The following is a 20,204-nucleotide window of genomic DNA, read 5'->3' as shown; positions in this document are numbered from 1 at the left end:
AGAGCTGCGGGCTCCCTTCCCTTTAGTCATTTTTACTTAGGATTAAATTGTTTAAATGTAATATTACACAACTAATTAAATTACACAACTATTATAAATGATTTGGTGAGCGTGGTAGGGGGTGGGTGACCCACTGTACCCAAGTCTTGGGAGAAGCACTATCGACTCAGTCTTGCTGGGTCGCCGCCATCTTGGATCCCCCAAGGATCCGACCATTAGCCCAGTACCCCATCTTTTTGTTACTCTTACCAAAGTGAATCACCTCACACTTAGCTACCTTGATAAAGGCAAATGTCCTAATGTCTTCTTAGCTATCCTATTAACCTGTCCTGTCTTTTTTCGAGATCTGTGGACAAGTACAGCAAAATCCCTCTGTTTCTCCAAAATTCCTTGTGTCGTATTATTCATTGACTTGTTCCTTCTTCTAAAGTACATCACCTCACATTTTTTAGGGTTAAATTACACCTGTCATTGATCTGACCATCTGACCATGTGTATTTGAAGTTTCAATTCTCAATGCCTTCCTGGAATTCCTAGTTTTTCATCATCTGGATAATTTATCTTTCCTTTGACCAAGGTGAATGACTTCGCACTTGCCACATAAAATTCATCTGACTTTGTTTTGCCAACTGACAAAATCTTCTATTCAAGATCATTTATTCACTGTATTGACTCAGGTTGCCATTCATAGAAGAATTGCTTTATGTGCACAATCCCAACCCGTGTTTCCCAAATGAAGAAATATGAGAAAGATTTTTGGATAAGCCTTATCTCTGGTTGGTGATCCACTTGTACACAGATTTCTGAGTGTCAACCGACTGGAGAATAGCCAAATGTTGCAAATATCTTAAGACCACACTCATGGCACTTATTTATCCCACTCAAATTACTGCATATTTATCTGATAGCATAGTAACAGATACTGTATACTGACCCAACACAGAGAGATAATAGGCCATATACATTTTTGAACATGGAGACCACCAGTTAGCCATTCTTCCCATTTTGTCTTCTGATTAAGGAAATGTTGGAAGGAGGTAATGTTTAACAAGGACAAAAGATGCTATACACTGTCACAAAAGACTGTGCACGTGAAACTTAAAATTATAATAAACGTTGCCCTTCATACTATAGTATATGTGAAACCTTATGAGAGGAATGCAGCCGATAAGAAACTGGAGAGAAATTTATGATGTTCTTGGTGCTGAGTACTAAGATAACAGTAGTGGTCTTGTATTCTCAAGGATATTATACAACTCCTTATAGAAATATTGTTAATGGATGCTACAGCCACTTCAGCAAAGGTTCAATCTAATACAAGCAGCGTTAAATATTTTGCTTGATGAATGATTGATTATGCAGATATGTATATGGCTCCATAAATAGAGGTATGGATTCCAACTCCATGGAAGTTATGCTGAACATTGAGAACACTATGGTTAGGCCACAACTGAAGATATTCCTTTAACTGGTACAATGGGTAGCATTTCTGCCTCTGGACTCGGCAACTCTATGTTTAAGCACCACCACAGCTCTTTGTAGTCACAGCAACTATATTTACAAGCAGGAGCGATTACTGGCCAGCCATGCAATGGATTGAAATTGAAGTCTTTACCCTCACTGTCCATAATTCCAAACCAGAATGTTCATATAAAACTGTACGTTGCTGTAGCAAATCGGATTCCTTGGAGGGGAGGGGCTTGGGGTGCTGACTTGCTTGGAAGTGTGGTGAATATGGATCAAATGGTTGTGACAGCACAGGGTTCTGTCTATTTTTTAGCTGGATTCGGGACCTGTGATGCTCAGGCAGAGAACTCAAGGAGTTGAATGGAGCATTGCAGCCAGTTCTACTCATCTAACTTAAGGAAAGATGTGAAGGTCCTTCAGAGGAAATTTATCAGAATGGCTCCAGAGATTTTAGTTCCAAGGTTACAGTTCGAGAAGCCAGAGTTGTTCTTGGAACAAAGGAGATTTGATAAAGGTGTACAAGATTATGATAGATTTGGAGAAAAATCTATTCTCACGAGCTCACAGTACAAGGAATAGGGAACACTTCGACTAGAAATGTTGGGGCCATAGGAGGAAAATAATTTCGCACAGCAAGTGTTAGTGTGTTGAAACACACTGCTCATAAGAGTCGTGTAAGCAGGGACAATCAATGATTTCAAGAAGAGTTTGGTTGGGAACTTTGAAGAAAATAAACATGCAAGACTATGGGGCTACAATGGGATCAACTAGATTAGATTTTTTTAGATTAGATTACATTACAGTGTGGAAACAGGCCCTTCGGCCCAACAAGTCCACACCGACCCGCCGAAGTGCAACCCACCCATACCCCTACATTTACCCCTTACCTAACTCTACGGGCAATTTAGCATGGCCAATTCACCTGACCTGCACATCTTTGGACTGTGGGAGGAAACCAGAGCACCCGGAGGAAACCCACGCAGACACGGGGAGAACGTGCAAACTCCACACAGTCAGTCGCCTGAGGCGGGAATTGAACCCGGGTCTCTGGCGCTGTGAGGCAGCAGTGCTAACCACTGTGCCACCATGCCGCCCACAAACTAGATTCCCATTAATAGCTAGCATGAACCAAATGACCTTCTGTTCACTAAATGACTCTATGTATGTGCCTTCTGATTGGGGTTTTCTCTTATGTTTCACAGAAGAAACTTTTCCATGCTCTCCAATAAAATGGCTCTTTCTAGAGAGATATTGCTTCTGGCATTAGCGGTTTATATCCTTATTGGAAACCTCCAGACAATTACTATATATTTGCTCTGATCCTGTCAGAAGTAGCAAGTTGATTGGATTTTCAGTAGAACACACAGGTCCTGCTTAAATTGGGATTAATTATTGTTCCCAAAGGCATGATAAAATAAAGAAACGCGAAGAGCTCATTCAGTACAGCATCATGATGTTTTAACTCAGCGTTATTGCAATTAATCAGCCCTGCCCTAAGACTTTTTACTGCCTGCTTCATCTTGTATGATGACAAAACTAAAAAGTAAATCTTTGCTTCAGAGCTTCCATGATACTGAGAAGGCTTCAGGAAAATCCACATCCATCAATTTGTTCTGAAAGCTTTGTTCAAATTTTGACAGCCATGACAGGTTCAAAATTAAGCAACCATGACAGTCTAATAAAATGTCTATCCATACTATCTCTCAATGTTTAAAGGGTCATTTTAAAAAAAAGATTTGGATACAGATCTGTTTCTTTGCCAAAGGTCAGTTCTTACGTGAGCCTTTCTGCATACATAGTCTTGTTGAAATTTGTCTATTAATTTTTGAGATATGTTGTTTACAGACAAAACATCCTACCAGGCAAAAATATTATCTCCGTCCACATCCTTGGAGGTAATAAATCCCAAAGCTAATCATACAACACCTATCCAAAATTGGTGCTGAATTGCAGCTGAAGATGCAAAACCATACTACAGGACAATGAATGTTGTTCATGATCCCTCTTTGCCACATGCATTTTCCATGTGTATGTTTTAGTTACATTGTTGGCGTGTGGCTTCAGTGCAAAGTAATGTGAGGCTCCTCCATCAAATTATGTAATTATGTTAGAATTTAGAACTTTCTACTTTAATTTTTGGATTGAAATTTTTAGCGTCATTTATAATTTCATATGTTTTAAATGTAAGCTGGTTACCTTTCCTCTGTTCAATTGGTAGCAAATCTGATACTCCAGCATTTAAAAGTTTAAACTGTTTTTGTGCTATGTTAATAGGTATTACGATTCTGGAAAGAGTATAATCTTGCTTTAGAAGTTGTACTTATTGGAAAGGAGATTCTGCAATCTGCAGATCAGGAAATTACTCCAGAACAAAAGGCTGGAGGCGTTGAGGATGAAGCTGAAGCAATAAAAGTATGCATCTAAATGTTTTTTCATTAGCATAGTGCAGTTATAATTGTGTCTTTTAGAGTCAAGGGGCCAGATTTTGCTGAAAAGCATGGATGTGTGAATGATGAATGTCATCACTAATATGCAGGTTGGCAAACACCATTTATTGAGAATATGTGAAGTGAAATCACAAAAATTGCATTTCATCTTAAACTTTCTTATCACTTTCATGGAAATTTACGTTAATTGCTTATTAGAAAGTTAAGTCTAAATTACCTTGGGTGCCCTTGTATCAACATGATTGTTGTTAAAAGGTATTCATCAATCTCCTTCACCTTGAAAGCAAACAATTATAAATTTGTGGTTTTACTCCTTCAGATTGTGAATTGCTTAATGAAATCTGAAAGATGTCAAATTTTACATGCTTTCATTTTATATCACTTATTCCTTTCTTTTCATTCTTGTTTTAAACTTTCTGTCCTCTTTTTATTTCACTTCTTTGGTTTGCTTCTCAATCCTTTTAAACAGACATACTTTTTGTCTTTTCCTTTTATGGGTAAATGTTTATAAAATCTCACTGTGTACTTGTCCAACAAGTGGGGTATCCCATGAGATGTCCCATTTCAGCAGAATTTGATTTACTGGCTGAGTTTATATGTAGTTTAGTACTGTATTAATTTTTGTAAGTTAAAAATATCATTATTGATGAAATACATTAGAGGTGTCATATATTTTAGAGTTTGAATACAACTCAATGAAAATTCAAATTTTGTTCAAGTGCTTTGTACAGTGATCTCCCACAATTATGCTGTATACCTTACCTTATTCCAGAACTTGTCTTAATTATTTTCAGAGAATGTCACCCGATCTTTCTGTTGCCTACTTTTGGCCAGAAGAATATCTATTATAGCCCACTCATTGTTCCTCAAAATGTGACTGTAGAGTTGTTTGCAGAGGATACAATCAGACTGCCCCAGATGTTTTGACATCTAACCTGGGAGTCTTGTTTGAATCATTTACTATCACTCCTTGGTGAAAATGAGGACTGCAGATGCTGGAACTTAGAGTCAAGATTATAGTGCTACTGGAAGAGCACAACAGGTCAGGCAGCATTCGAGGAGCATGAAAATCGACATTTCAGGCAGGAGCCCTTCATCAGGAATGAGGCTGGAAGCCTCAGGGGTGGAGAGATAAATGGGAGGGGAGTGGGGCTGGGGAGAAGATAGTTGAGAGTGCAATAGATGGATGGAGGAAGGGTAAAGGTGATAGGTCGGAGAGGACGTGGAGCGAATAGGTGGGAAGGAAGATTGACAGGTGGCTCAGATCATGAGGATGGTGCTGAACTGGAAGGTTGGAATTGGGGTAAGGTGGGGGATGGAAATGAGGAAACTGGTGAAGTCCACATTGATGCCATGGGTTTGAAGGGTTCTGAGGCGGAAGATTAAGCAATTTTCCTCCAGGTGTTGGGTGGTAAGGGAGTGGCGATGGAGGAGGCCCAAGAACTGCATGTCCTTGGGCAGGGTGGGAGGGGGGATGTTGAAATGTTCGGCCACAGGGCGGTGAGGTTGACTAGTACGGGTGTCACAGAGGTATTCCCTGAAGCGCTCTGCAAGAAGGCGTCCAGTCTTCCCAATGCAAAGGAGACCACATTGGGAGCAACGGATGCAATAAATGACATATGTGGAAGTGCAGGTGAAACTTTGATGGATGTGGAAGGCTCCTTTGGTGCCTTGGATGGAGGTGAGGGGGGAGGTGTAGGCGCAGGTTTTGCAATTCCTGCGGTGGCAGGGGAGGATGCCAGGAAGTGAGGGTGGGTTGTTGGGAGGGCATGGACCTGACCAGGTAGTCACGGAGGGAACGGTCTTTGCGGAAAGCGTAAAGGGGTGGGGAGAGAAATATATCCCAGGTGGTGGGGTTCGTTTGTAGGTGGCAAAAATGTCAGCGGATGTTGTGGTTTATGCAGAAGTTAGTAGGTTGGAAGGTGAGAACCGGAGGGGGTTCTGTCCTTGTTGCAGTTGGAGGGGTGGGGTTTGAGGGCAGAGGTGCGGGATGTGAATGAGATGCATTGAAGGGCATCTTCAACATGTGGAAATTACGGTCTTTAAAGAAAGAGGCCATCTGGTGGGTTCTGTGGTGGGACTGGTCCTCCTGGGAGCAGATATGGAGGAGGCAGAGGATTTGGAATACGGGATAGCATTTTTGCAGGAGGTAGGGTGGGAGGAGGTATAATCCAGGTAGCTGTGGGAATCAGTGGGTTTGTAAAAAATGTCGGTGTTGAGTCGCTCTTCATTGATGGAGATGGAGAGGTCCAGGAAGGGGAGAGAGGTATCAGAGATGGTCCATGTGAATTTAAGGTCGGGGTGGAATGTGTTGGTGAAATTGATGAACTGCTCAACCTCCTTATGGGAGCATGAGGTGGCGCCGATGCAGTCATCAATGTAGTGGCGGAAAAGGTGGGGAGTGGTGCTGGTGTAACTATGGAAGATGGACTGTTCTTCGTAGCCAACAAAGAGACAGGCATAGCTGGGGCCCATACGGATGCCCATGGCTCCCCCTTTGGTCTGGAGGAAGTGGGAGAAATCGAAAGAGAAGTTTTTGAGAGTGAGGACCAGTTCAGCCAAACAAATCAGAGTCAGTGGAAGGGTACTGTTGGGGACATTGGGAGAGGAAGAAATGGAGGGCTTGGAAGCCCTGGTCATGGCGGATGGAGGTGTAGAGGGACTGAATGTCCATGGTGAAGATGAGGCATTGGGGGGCCGGGGAAACAGAAGTCTTGGGTAGAGGATGTGGGTGGTGTCCCGAATGTATGTGGGGAGTTCCTGGACTCGGGGGGGATAGGACAGTTTCGAGGTAGGTAGAGATGAGTTTGGTGGGGTGGGAGCAGGCTGAGATGATGGGTTGGCTTGTGGATCTTGGGAAGGAGATCTCCTGAGGTGATGAGGTTGTGTGTGGTCTGGAAGATGATCTCCCACCCACAGCTTCCAACCTCATAGTTCGGGAACCCCGCACTACCCGAATCTACCTCCTCCAACCCCACCCCTCCAACCGCAACAAGGACAGACCACCCCGGTCCTCACCTTCCACCCCACCAACTTCCATGTAAACTGCATCATCCACTGACATTTCTGCCACCTAAAAAAGAGACCCCAATACCAGGGATATATTTCCCTCCCCACCCCTTTCTGCTTTCCGCAAAGACTGTTCTCTCCATGACTACCTGGTTAGGTCCACGGTGCCCAACAAGGCCCTCCCCTCCTAGCACCTTCCCCTGCCACCGCAGAAATTGCTAAACCTGTGCCCACCTCCCCCCTCACCTCCATCCAAGGCCCCAAAGGAGCCTTCCACATCCATCACAGTTTCACCTATACTTTCACAAATGTCATTTATTGCATCCGTTGCTCCCTTTACACTGGGGAGACTGGATGCCTTCTCACAGAGCACTTCAGGGAACATCTCCATGACACCCACACTAATCAACCCCACCGCATCATGGCTGAACAGTTCAACTCCCCCTCCCACTCTACCAAGGACATGCAGGTTCTGGGCCTCATCCACCGGCACTCCCTCACCACCGAATGCCTGGAGAAAGAATGCCACATCTTCCGCCTCAGAGCCCTTCAACTCCAGGGTATTAATGTGGACTTCACCAGTTTCCTCATTTCCCCTCCCCCCACCTTACCCCAGTTCCAAACTTCCAGCTCAGCACCATCCTCATGACCTGTCTCACCTGTCAATATTCCTTCTCACCCAGTCCGAAACGTCGATGTTCCTGCTCCTCGGATGCTGCCTGATCTGCTGTTCTCTTTCAGTACCACTCTAATCTTGACTACTATCACTCTTTGTCCAAGTTCATAAATTAAGCACAGACCCTCAAACTGAAGTTTTGTAGGAGACTGGCAGTATTGGTGGACATTTACTATAAATTGAAACCATAGTTGTACATTGAAAATGGAAGGAAAAGTGACAAGAGAAACATTCAAATAAACAATTTTTCAGTGGTTTATCAGGTTTATTTGTAGTTTAGCCACAATGTTAGAATTGGTGAGAAAACACTTCTATTGGTGGAGTAGCAGTATTTGAACTACTTTTGGCATTTTTCTAAATATTTGCATGCCTTGTTTCATAGAACAAATGGGAAAGCACCATTGAAAAACAGAAATTAGCAATTGAAAATTCTATGCAGGTGAAAGAAATGTATGATATTACATCTGATCTGAAAAAGGAAGGTAGGAATCTTTTTATACAAGTTTTATCACGATATTTGATGTCAACAAATGTAACACTTTTGTCTGTAGCCAGTTTTTATTATATGCAATTCATAGCAAAATTATCCCTTGTAATCATTCCAAAAAATGTTATGCTAAACAATAACGTGCAAAATGAAATTTATTTTCTTATAGGAAAATGTGTATTATATGTGTATTATTTGATTATATTTCTGACCTGGCATTGTTATGTTGAAAACCTAATTGGGTGTCTTGAACCTAACTCGCCCAAAATCCCTTTACTAACTTATTGCTCTTTCTAAATTAATCTCTTTACTTGGTTACTTTTCTGTCTATTTCATAGAGTCATAGAGGTATATAGCACTGAAACAGAATCTTTAGTCCAACCAAATATCCTCAACTGATAGAACATAGAACATCGAACATTGAGTCCCATTTGCCAGTAATTGACCCATATCCCTCTAAAACTTTCTATTCATGTACTTATCCAATTGCCTTTTAAATGTTGTTATTGTACTCACCATCACCACCACCTCTGGCAGTTCGATCCATACACATATTACCCTCCTGCATAAAAGAGTTTCCCCTCAGGTCCTTTTTATATCTTTCCCCTCTCACCTTAAACCCTCCAGTTTTGGGCTCCCCAATCCTGGTTAAAAGACCATAGCTATTCACCCTATCCATGTCCCTCATGATTTTATAAACCTCTCTAGGAATCATAGAATCCCTATAGTATGGAAGCAGGCCATTTGGCCCATTGAGTCCACACTGACCCTCCAAAGAGCATCCCACCCAGACTCACCCCCTACAATGCAGACACAGTGAGAAAGTGCAAACTCGGCACAGACAGTCATCTGAGAGTGGAATTGAGACCTGGTCCTGCTGCCGTGAGGCAGCTGTGCTAACCACTGAGCCATGATGCCGATCCTAAGATCACTCCTCAGCCTCTGGGGCTCAAAAGAAAAAAGATCCATCCTATTCAGCCTCTCCCTATAGCTAAAGCCCTCCAATCCTGAATATATGTTTGTTAATCTTTTCTGAACCCTTCCAATAGCAGGGACACCATAACCGAATGCAGTGTTCTCTACAGTGGAATTTTACATCCCAACCCCTGTACTCAATGCACTGACCAAGTGTGCCAAACACCACTTTCACCACCCTTTCTACCTACTTTCAAGGGACCATGCACCTGTACCCCATGTCTCTTTGTTCAGCAACATTGTCCATGGTCCTACCATTAACTGTATAAGTCCTGCCCTGGTCTACCTTACCAAAATGCATTGCCTTACATTTATCTAAATTAAACTCCATCTGCTATTCCTCGCCCCATAGACTCATCTGATCGAGATCCCATTGTACTCAGAGATAGCTTTATTCACTGTCCACTACAGATCTGCAAACTTACTAACCATACCTCCTGTATTCACATCCAAATTATTTATATAAATGACAAAAAGCAGTGAACTCAGCACCAATCCTCGTGGTACATTTCTGGTCACAGGCTTCCAGTTCTAAAACCAACCTTCCATCACCACCCTTTGTCTCCTATCTTCAAGCCAATTTTGTATCCAATTAGCTAGCTCTCCCTTGATTCCGTGTCATCTAGCCTTGCTCACCAGTCTACCATGTGGAACCTTGTTGAACGCCTTGCTGAAATCCATGCGATAACATTTATTGCTCTGTCTTCATCAACCTTCTTCATCATCTCTTCAAAAAAACTCAAATTAATGAGACATGATTTCCCATCCACAAAACCATGTTGACTATCCCTTATCAGTCCATGCCTTTCCAAATACATGTAAATCCTGTCCCTCAGAATCCCCTCCAACAACTTACCCACCATTGATATCAGGCTCACTGGTCTGTAATTCCCTAGCTTTTGCTTATTACCTTGCTTAAATAATGGCATCACATTAGCTACCCTCCAGTCTTCTGGCACCTCGTCTGTGGTTGTGACTAATACAGATATCTCAGCAATCTTTTCCCTAACTTCCCATGAAGTTTTGGGACACACCTGATCAGGTCCGGGGGTTTTTAATGCATTTTAAAATCAACATCACGTCCTCTTCTGTAAGATGGACACATCACTATTTAATCCTATGAGTTCCCTCGCTTTCATGTCCTTCTCCATAGTAAATACTAAAATGAAATATTTGTTTCATACTTCACCCATCTCCTGTGGTTCCACACATAGATGATCTCATTAATCTTTAAGGGTCCCTATTCTCTCCCTACTTAGTCTTTTGTCCTTAATGTATTTGTAGAATTTCTTTGGATTCTCCTTTTCCCCATCTGCCAAAGCTATCATGTACCCTTTTTGCTCTCCTGATTTCCCTCTAAAGTGTACTCTTGCATCCTCTGTACTCAAGGGATTCACTCTATCCTAGCTTCTTTTCTTGACCAGAGCCTCAATTTTTCTAGCCATCCTTGCACTAACAGAAACATATTGCCATTGAACTCTCGTTATCTCATTTTTGAAAAACTCCCACTTTCCAACTGTCCTTTTATCTGTGAACAGCCTCCTCGAATCAACCTTTGAACGTTCCTGCCTAATACAGTCAAACTCAGGAGAAGGGTGGTGATCGAGGTGAAGCATTGGAAGCACTAAAGGTTCCAGAAAGGGAAGTTTGAGTTGGGGGAATGATAGCGTTGGAGAGGGCAGGTGATAATGAGCAGTGGGAAAGGGTCAGGTAAGGCAATTGATGGAAATTAATAAGGGGAAAAGAAGTGATATTATGTGTAAAGAAGTGAGGGAGCGTCAGGACAGGTGATGAGTGGGAGAGAGTAGAAGGGGCCAGGAGAAGTGGTGAATGTGAAGGAGTGTGGGGTCAGGTAATTGATTGCATTGGAACAGGGCATGAGTAGAAATGAGGGAGGTGTTCAGGAGATGCAATTAATGAAGTGACCTAGGTAGTTCTTAGATAACATGTGTTCCGGCAGCATGATTTGCTCCTAATGTTGCTGAGGGATTAAAGAATGGTATTTTCGAGAACCCTTACCTCTGTTTGCAATAGCAATAGCTGTGCGATACTTTATGTTAGACTATTGGGTAATTTTTGAGCAATCATGAGTGATATTTTTTGCCGGTCTGCCCGAACCCATTTTTCCCATCATCCCCATTATTTGTGTTAAGAGATTTTTTCTTAAGCGAGGTTTCATTGGAACGCAGCTACAGCATTATAGGAGATCTACCTATAGTGTGTTTGAAGAAACAGACTGCACATGTACAGTTATAATGTACTTGGCGTGTGCACAATTACTTTAAATGAAAATAATGGCAGAATATCTGATGAGTTCTGTTATTTAGAAATTTGAAAAAAAGTAAATGTGATATTAGATTGTGTCAAAAGATTGCGAGTTCCTGCTCCAGCAGCTTGAGTACAAACTTGATGCTGACACTTCAGTAGAGTGCTGAGGAAGTGCTGTGCTTTAGAATGCATTATTTTTCAGTTAAGATGTAAAACAAAGCCCCTGTCTGCCTCAGCAAGTGACTGTGAATGATCAAATGGCATTATTTTGAAGAAGAATCGAGTAGCCCTTCCTGTTTCCTGCTATATATTTATCTCTCCATCAACATTGTCAAATCTGGTCATTATCACATTGCTACTTGTGGGCTCTAACTGTCCACACATTTTGCTGCTGCATTTTCTACAACTCATAAATCAGTTCCTTAGCTTTTGAGTGGTTTGGGACACTATGTAACAAATGTATAACAACTTACAACAAATTTTAGATTAATATCCATGTATGTTCTGAAATTAATAAGTTTTTCTTCTTCATCTTAAATTACTTTTCCAGGAAAAACAGAATTGTTGCCTGGAAATGAAGCTGTGATTTATATAACAATCTTATATGCACCAGTAAATACTGCTTACAGTGCAGGTAGAACTTTTCAAATTTCTGTACATTCAGTAATTCAGTTGTATGTGAATATTACATGATAAATTTAAATAGAATATATCCCTTATAATCAGTGGGGTTATGCCATGTATTGGGAACCCTTGGCAAAGAGCTGGCAGGTGTTAGGGGAGGTTTCCCAAAAGGGGCATTTAGTCTATGCCATTGGTGCCTGCCCCTGACTCTGTGGAATAATAGGTGAAAAATCAGAGCAAAATATGGATGTATTCAAAGGTAAGGATTAAATTGAATCAAGGTAAATTTAAGTTAAATTAAACTAAATTGACTGTCTTTGACTTGTGAATGTCTTTCTCATGATTAACCATTGATGCTACCATGTTGAGATTAACAGAGCAGTTTTGTTTGCGGCATTACAAAAGGGATAGATTAATTCATGTACCCACCTCCATGGTATAATTTGGTGGTCAGGAGCATTGTCTTCAGTGGGCACCTATAGTCTTAACTTCACTTATGGCCATGATGGGAAAGCCATTGACAGTACAATTGGCAATAGTTTAGGAAGAATCTGATGTTTGTGAAAAGTATCATCTTTTGAGTATGAATCTTGCATGATTGATCTGTGAGTTAGCTCTCCCAATTTATGCACAGTGTTCCAGTTGTCATATGAGGAGGACTTTGCAGGGTTGTTTGGACTGGCTGTGCCATTGACATAGCTGGATGTAGTGCCTTGGCTGATTGTGGGTAGTCTGTCTGGTTTTATTCTTCACAATTTGCCATATTCTTGTTTATTCAGCCACAAAACACCACAATGATCTTGCAGAGTAATCCTGTAAGCAATATAACTGAATTTGCAATTGACAGAAATGTTGCATTGTTGAAAGTAATTTTAATGTCTTCTTTGTTACAGTCAAGAAATTTAAAGGCAAAAGTCGATTCCTGGAATATTTTGTACTGTTGCTAGACAGACTGGTACGGGAGGAGAATTACGAATTTATAACAAATTGGGTGAAGGAAGTTGTTGGCATTTTAAGAAAGTAAGCACATTACGACATAAATCAAACATTATTTGTTAATGCTCATAATCAAATTAGGAAACAGTTTTTTGCTCCAGGAGAAAGTTTGCTTTGACAAGTTGAATCTCCAGGTTTATTTGAGTTTGGTAGTATTGGTAATATCCCAGTGGAAGTAAAATGCTGCAGACTACTTTGGCCAGTTTTCGAGAAAGAGAAATGATTAATGTTTATATTTTTGTTAATGTATACTTGCTGCTTTTCAGATAACTGTACACAGATAACTTTCTATTGGGAATTGCTATTATTTTTAACTAATTAATACTGTAAAAGAAAGTGAGGGAGTAAATTTAACCCCAAAACAGATAGATTAGTGTTGGAGAAAAAGTTAAAATGCTGAAAATTAGAAACAGCAACAGCAAAGACATCAACTTTTACCTGAAGTGGGCCAAGGGTGGGGTAACCAATCCATTCTCAACAGATAAATTGGTTATTGATACCTTTCACAATTACTGGCGTGTTGCCAATTTCACAAACTTTTCTAATCAGTCTGTTCAGAGATTATTATACACCTTTGGATTGATGGAATTTGAACCCAGGTCTCTGGTTTAGAGGTAGGGTCATTACCACTGCACCACAAATTTCACGATACCTTTGTTTTTAAGTGCAATCAGCTGGACTTGCTTATCATTAGGAAAATGAGACACGAAAGGGTGAGTCCAAAAGGTAATCCTTGATTACAACTTCCTTTTTATCCGAAATTCCTGTCCTTGATTTCCTCCCTTTTCCACGCTCTGCTTGCACTCTAAGCACATCTTTGACTTTGTCCCCATCCACTCCCATGGCCCCATTTCTGATCTTATCTTCATGTCCTTTGTTTTTAGTTGGACGAGTGTCAGGAATAACTCACCTGACCACCGATGATCTTCCATAATCTGTCTTCACCTCTAATCCTCTGAATTAAGCTCCATACTGTCATTTCTATCTGTAGCATCCACTCACCTACACCTTTTTTGTCAGTGCTCCATTGAAACATAGAAAATAGGAACAGTACGCCCTTTGATCCTACTCCATCATTCAATATTATCATGTCTAATCATCCTGCTTTCACCACACAACCTTTGATCCCTTTAGCCCTAAGAACTGTATCTAACTCCTTCTTGAAAACATTCCATGTTTTGGCCTCAACTGCTTACTGTGGTAGATAATTTCAAGGCTTACCACTCTCCTTAAAGAAATATTTCCTTATCTCAGTCCTAAATGGCTAACCGTTTATTCTCAGACTGTGATTCTTGGTTCTGGATTCTCTGGTCATTGAACATAGAAGATAAAACAGTACAGCCCAGAAACAGGCCCTTCAGCCCATGATGTTGTGCAGAACATGATGCCAAATCAAACTGCTTTTGGTCCATATCCCTCCATATTTTGCATAATCATATGCTTATCCAAAAGTCCCTTAAACGCCCCTAGAGTATCTGCCACCACCACCACCCCTGGCAGCGCGTTCCAGCCTCCTACCACTGTATAAAAAACTTACCCCTCACATCTCCTTTGAACTTTCCACTTCTCACCTTAAATGCATGCCCCTGGTTTTAGACATTTCAACTCTGGGAAAAAGATTCTGACCTGTCAACTTTATCATACTTTTATAGACATCTATCAAGTTTCTGCTCTCCAGAGCTCCAGACAAAACAACCCTAGTTTTTCTAGCCTCTCTTTATTACTTGTACGCTCTTCACCATGCAGCATCCTGGTAAATTTCTTCTGCAGTCTTTCCAATGCCTCCACTTCTTCCTGTAATGCAGTATTTTAGGTGTGGCCTAACCAAAGTCTTATAAAGCTGCAACATGATATCCTGACTCTTGTGCTCAGTGCTCTAACTATAAAGGCAAGCGTGCTATACACCTTATTTACCACCCTATCTACTTGTGTGGTCACTTTCAGAGAGCTATGGACTTGAACCCCAAGATCCCTCTGTACATCAATGCTGTTCAGGGTCCTGCCATTAGCTGTATGCTTTTTCTTAGCATTTGATCTCGAAAGATGTGGCACCACACACTTGCCTGGATTAAACCACAGCTGCCATTTCTCCACCCAAATCTGCAACTGATTCTATATCCCACTTTATCCTTTGACAACCTTCTACATTGTCCATAACCCCACTGATCTTTGTGTTATCTGCAAACTTACTAACCCACCCACCTATGTTTTTATCCAAATAATTTATACATATCTGTTTAGCAGAGGTCCCAGTATGGATTCCTGTGGAACATCACCAGTCATGGACTCTAACCAGAAAGCCACCCTTCCACCAGTACTGTCTGCCTTCTATGGGCAAGCTAATTCTGAATTCAAGCGACCAAATCACTGTTGTTCCCATGCTTTGGGAGCATTCTTTACACTTTCCCCTGTACAAACCTGTTAGAATTTTATAGGTTTCTGTGAGATTTCCACTCATTCTTCCCAACTCCAGAGAATATAGTCCCAACTGATCCGACCTATCTTCATATGTCAGTCCTGCCATTCCCAGGAATCAGTCTGGAGATAGTGAGGCCTGCAAATACTGCAAAGTCAGAATCAATAAATTGTGGAGCTGGGTAAAACATAGTAGATCAAGCAGCAGATGTGCAGGAGAGTCACGTTTCGGACAGGATCCTTCATCAATCCTTTTTTCCAACTCCATGTTTTATCGACTCAGGAATCAGCATGATAAACTTTCATTGCTGTTCTTTCATAGCCAGATCATTCAAGCAAAAACATCCTCCTTCTTCCACACTCTGGTGATTTTGATGGGTCAGATGGATTTCTCCTGAACTGGAAAGGACCAATATCCTCGTGGGGAGATCTGCTAATTCTATTAAGCAGACTGTAAACTATTAGAGAGGAAGGGTGGAGAGTAAATAGAAAGATAGATGAGGATGTTTTTGAGTCTGTAATGAACAAATCAATGAGAAAAGATCGACAAGACCTCGTCAGAGAACAAAGTAACTCAGAAGAATTAAACTGCATTTACTTTAATACATGGGGTCTTATGGTAAGGCTGATGAACTCAGGGCATGTTTGGGAACATGGGATTGGGATGTCATAGCTGTTACAGAAACTTGGCTGAGGGATGGACAGCTCAGGCAGCTCAGTGTTTTGGGTTTCAGATGCTATAGGCAGGATAGAAAGTGAGGTGAAAGACCAGGTAAAACATGACTGCTGTAACTGGAGCAGATATTTCTGAAAAATCATCCAGTGAAAGTATAGGGGTTGAAATTGGAATGAAGAACATAATGATCTCCATGATGGGATTGCACTAAGACCACCCCCCCCCCCTCACACACACACACAAACAGTCAGAGAGAAATTGAGGAACAAATGTATAGAGACATTTCATATATATGTAAGAATAATAAAGTTGAATAATAAAGATATAAGGTGATTTTCATTTCCCAAGCATTGACTGGGACTACAAGTGTTAAAGGTTTGGATGGTGAAGAATTTGTTAAATGTGTTCGAGAAATTTTTTGTTTATCAATAGGTAAATGTTCCTACTAGAGAAGGTGCAAAACTTAACCTTTTCTTGAATAATAAGACAGGATAAGTGACTGAAGTGACAGTAAGGGAACACCTTGGGTCAAGTGATCGTAATTCTATTTTTTAAAAATAGTAATGAAAAAGGATAAGCCTTACATAAAGCTTAAAAATTTTAATTAGAATAGACAAATTTTAATTGTATGAATCAAGAACTTTCAAAAGCTGATTGGAGTAGAGTGTTCACAGGGAAACGGACGTCCCACAAGTTGGAAGCTTTCAGAAGTATGATAATGAGAGTTCAGAATCATTATGTTCCTGTGAAAGGTAAGACTGGTAGGATTAGAGACCAATGGATGAATAAGCATACTGAGGTCCTAGTCAAGAATAAACCAGGTTCAAAAGAATCTCATGAACAGTATAGAGTTTAGGGGCATTCTTAAGAGGGAGATTGAGAAGGCACAGAGGTGATATGAGATGACCAAGACTAAGGATAATCCACAGAGATTCTACAAGTACATTAAGAGCAAGAGAGCAACTATAGAAAGAATAGGACCCCTCAAAGAAAAGAGGTTATCTTTGTGTTAAATCTCAGGAGATGGGAGAGATATTAAGTGAATATTTTGTGTCAGTTTTTACTGTGGAGATAATAAAATGGAAGCTAGAGAACTCAGGGGAAATAAATATTGATGTTTTGAAAACAGTTCACATTCCAGAAGAGAAAGCGCTGGAAGTCTTAAATATAATGGGGGATAAATCTCCAGGACTGATCTTGTGTATTCCAGGAAGTTTTGGGAAGTTAGGAAGGAAATTGTGGGACACCTTATAGAAATATTTATATCATATCTAGCTTTGGGTGAGGTGCCAGATGACTTGAGAATGACTAATGTTGTGCTTTGTTTTAAAAAGTGATGTAAGGAGAAGCGTGGGAACTGTAGACCTGTGAGCCTGACTTTGGTGGTGGCTAAGTTGTTTGAGGTGATTCTGAAATATGGGATGTATATGCATTTGGAGACACAAGAAATGATTAGGGATAGACAGCATGTGTGGGAAATTGTGTCACAAATGGTGTTCCAATTTGGTAAAACAAACAAGGGCAAAACGTTTACAATTAAATGTTGGGCCTTAGGTGGTGCTGTAGAGCAGAGACACCTAGTGGCTCAGGTATATAATTCTTTGAAGTTTGTGTACAGACAGGCATGATTAAGAAGGCATTTAGTAAGCTTGCCTTCATTGCTCAAACCATTGAGTATAGGAGTTGGGATGTCATGTTGATGTTGTACAAGATGTTAGTGAGGCTTCTTCTTGAGTACTGTGTCAGTACTGTTGCATTAATATAGCAAAGTTATTCTTAAGCTTGAGAGGCTTTAGAAGAGATTTCCCTGGATGTTGCTCGGAATGGAGGTTTGAGTTGTAAGGAGATTCTGGATAGGCTGGGACTTTTTTCACTGGAGCATAGGAGGTTGAGGGGTAACCTTATAGAGGTATGTATAATATGAAGGGCAAAGATAAGGTGAATAGTAAAGGTCTTTCTCCGAGGGTGGGGTGGTTCAAAACTAGGAGGATATTTCTAAAAGTGAGAGGAGAAGTATTTTAAAAGCACCCTGAGAGGCAACATTTTCATACTATGGGTGGTTCTTAGGTAGAATGAACTGTCAGAGGATGTAGGTGCAGTTATAACATTTAAAAGACAGCTGGCTAAGTGCATGAATAAGAAATGTTTGGAGGGATATGGGCCAAAGTACAGGCAGGTGGGATGAGTTTAGTTTAGGATTATGGGTGGTATGGACTGGTTGGACTGAAGGGTCTATTTCTGTGCTGTATGACTTCTCTTTCATCAGATAAGGAGACTAAAACTGCACCAGATGTGGTCTCACCAATGCCCTTGTACAATTGCAGCAAGACATACCTGTTACTGTAATCAAATCCAATTGCTATGAAGACCAACATACCATTTGTCGTCTTCACTGCCTCCCGCATGCTTACATTCAGAGATTGGTGTACAAGGACACCCAGGTCTTGTTGCACATCTCCATTCTCAATACCCATTTTTGTTGCTAAAATGGGTAACCTCATATTTATCCACATTGTACATCACCTGCTTGCATTGGACAACACACTCAACTTATCCAAATTACGCTGAGGCATCTGTGCATCCTCACAGTTTCACCCTCCCACCTGGCTTTTTGTCATCTGCAGACTTATGGACATTACATTTAGTCATTGACCTACAATATAAATAGTTGGAGTCGAATCACTGATCACTGTGGTAGTCCAGTATCAGTGGCTACCTCTGGAAAAAAATGACCTGCTTATTGCTACCCCCTGTTTTCTGTCTGCCAACCAGATCTTTATCTGTTTTATTACACTTCTCCCAATCCCATGCATTTCAGTTTTACATGGCAATCACTTATGTGAAACCTTATTGAAAGCCTTCTGAATGTCCAAATAAACCACATCTATTGGCTACTCCTTATCAACTCTTGTAGTTGCAACCTCCAAAATTGCAGTAGATTTATTAAGTATAATTTCCCTTTCATAAATCCATGGTGATTCTGAACAATCCAGTCACTGTTTTCCAAGGATTCTACTATTAAATCTTTTACTTCAGCATTTTCCCTACTACGTTTGTCAGGCCAATTAGTTCATTACTCCCTGTGTTCTCTGTAACTCTTTTTTTTTAAACAGTGCAGTTACAGTAGAGTCATAGAGATGTACAGCATGGAAACAGACCCTTTGATCCAATTCGTACATGCCGGCCAAATACCTTAAACTAATGTAATCCCATTTGCCACCACTTGCCCCATATCCCTCTAAACCCTTCCTATTTATGTACCCATCTAGATATCATTTAAATGTTGTAATTGTACCAGCCTCCACCACTTCCTCTGGCAGCTCATTCAATACATGCAACACCCTTTGCATGAAAATGTTGCCCCTTAGGTCCCTTTTAAATCTTTCCCGTCTCATCCTAAACCTATGCCTTCTAGCTCTGGTCTCCCCCAAATCAGGGAAAAGCCACAACGTGACCTCCCAATTCCTGTACTCAATGCTCCAACCAATATAGGAAGGCATACCAAATGTCTTCTTCACTATCCTATGTACCTGCAACTCCACTGTCGAGGAATTATGAACCTGCACTCCAAGGTTTGTTTGTTCAGCAACACTCTCCAGGACTTTACCATTAAGTGTATAAGTCCTGCCCTGACACTAGCTATCCTCCAGTCCATAGGATTTTGAAACTGACTACATCCACTATTTTGAGGTTCACTTCCTTAAATTCTCTGATATATAGATTTTTGTGTGCTGGGGATGTATTGGTCTTTAATCCCATCAATTTCCCTGACCCAGTTTCCCTACTGATGTGGATTTCTTTTTTTCCACCTTCTTACTAAACCGCCCAACATTTCAAGGATGCTATTTGTGTCCTTCTTTATGAACCAAAATATGCATTTAGTGTTCTGCCGTCTCTTTGTTTCCCATTATATTTTCCCCTGCAATTTCCTCTGTTTCTGATTGTAATGGGTCTGCATCTGTCTTCACTCTTCCTTTTGCCTTCATGTATCTTTACAGGATTTTATAATCAGTTTTTTTATAGATATTTTTATTAGAAATTTAACATTTTTACAAGTTTACAAAAATAAACAAAACTCTCAAATATAAACATTGATATACAATTAAATCAAATATACAATAGCCAAAATTTAACAAAAGAAAAAAAATACCGGAAAAGAAAAAA

General features: G+C 40.7%; 1 protein-coding gene across 1 annotated transcript in view; it reads left to right on the top strand.

The window, feature by feature from the left end:
* cfap54 (cilia and flagella associated protein 54) overlaps positions 1-20,204 on the top strand; it is a 296,945-nt gene that overhangs the window by 206,876 nt on the left and 69,865 nt on the right. Inside the window, exons 28-31 of the mRNA XM_043713181.1 lie at positions 3,742-3,879; positions 7,982-8,081; positions 11,880-11,963; positions 12,847-12,973. Of these exons, the coding sequence (XP_043569116.1) occupies positions 3,742-3,879; positions 7,982-8,081; positions 11,880-11,963; positions 12,847-12,973 (449 nt within the window). The remainder of the gene's footprint in view (positions 1-3,741; positions 3,880-7,981; positions 8,082-11,879; positions 11,964-12,846; positions 12,974-20,204) is intronic.

This window comes from Chiloscyllium plagiosum, chromosome 23 (assembly GCF_004010195.1).
Source record: "Chiloscyllium plagiosum isolate BGI_BamShark_2017 chromosome 23, ASM401019v2, whole genome shotgun sequence".
Taxonomy (NCBI): Eukaryota; Metazoa; Chordata; class Chondrichthyes; order Orectolobiformes; family Hemiscylliidae; genus Chiloscyllium; species Chiloscyllium plagiosum.
Note: the sequence above shows the minus strand (reverse complement) of the source record. Positions and strands in the feature narration are given on the sequence as shown.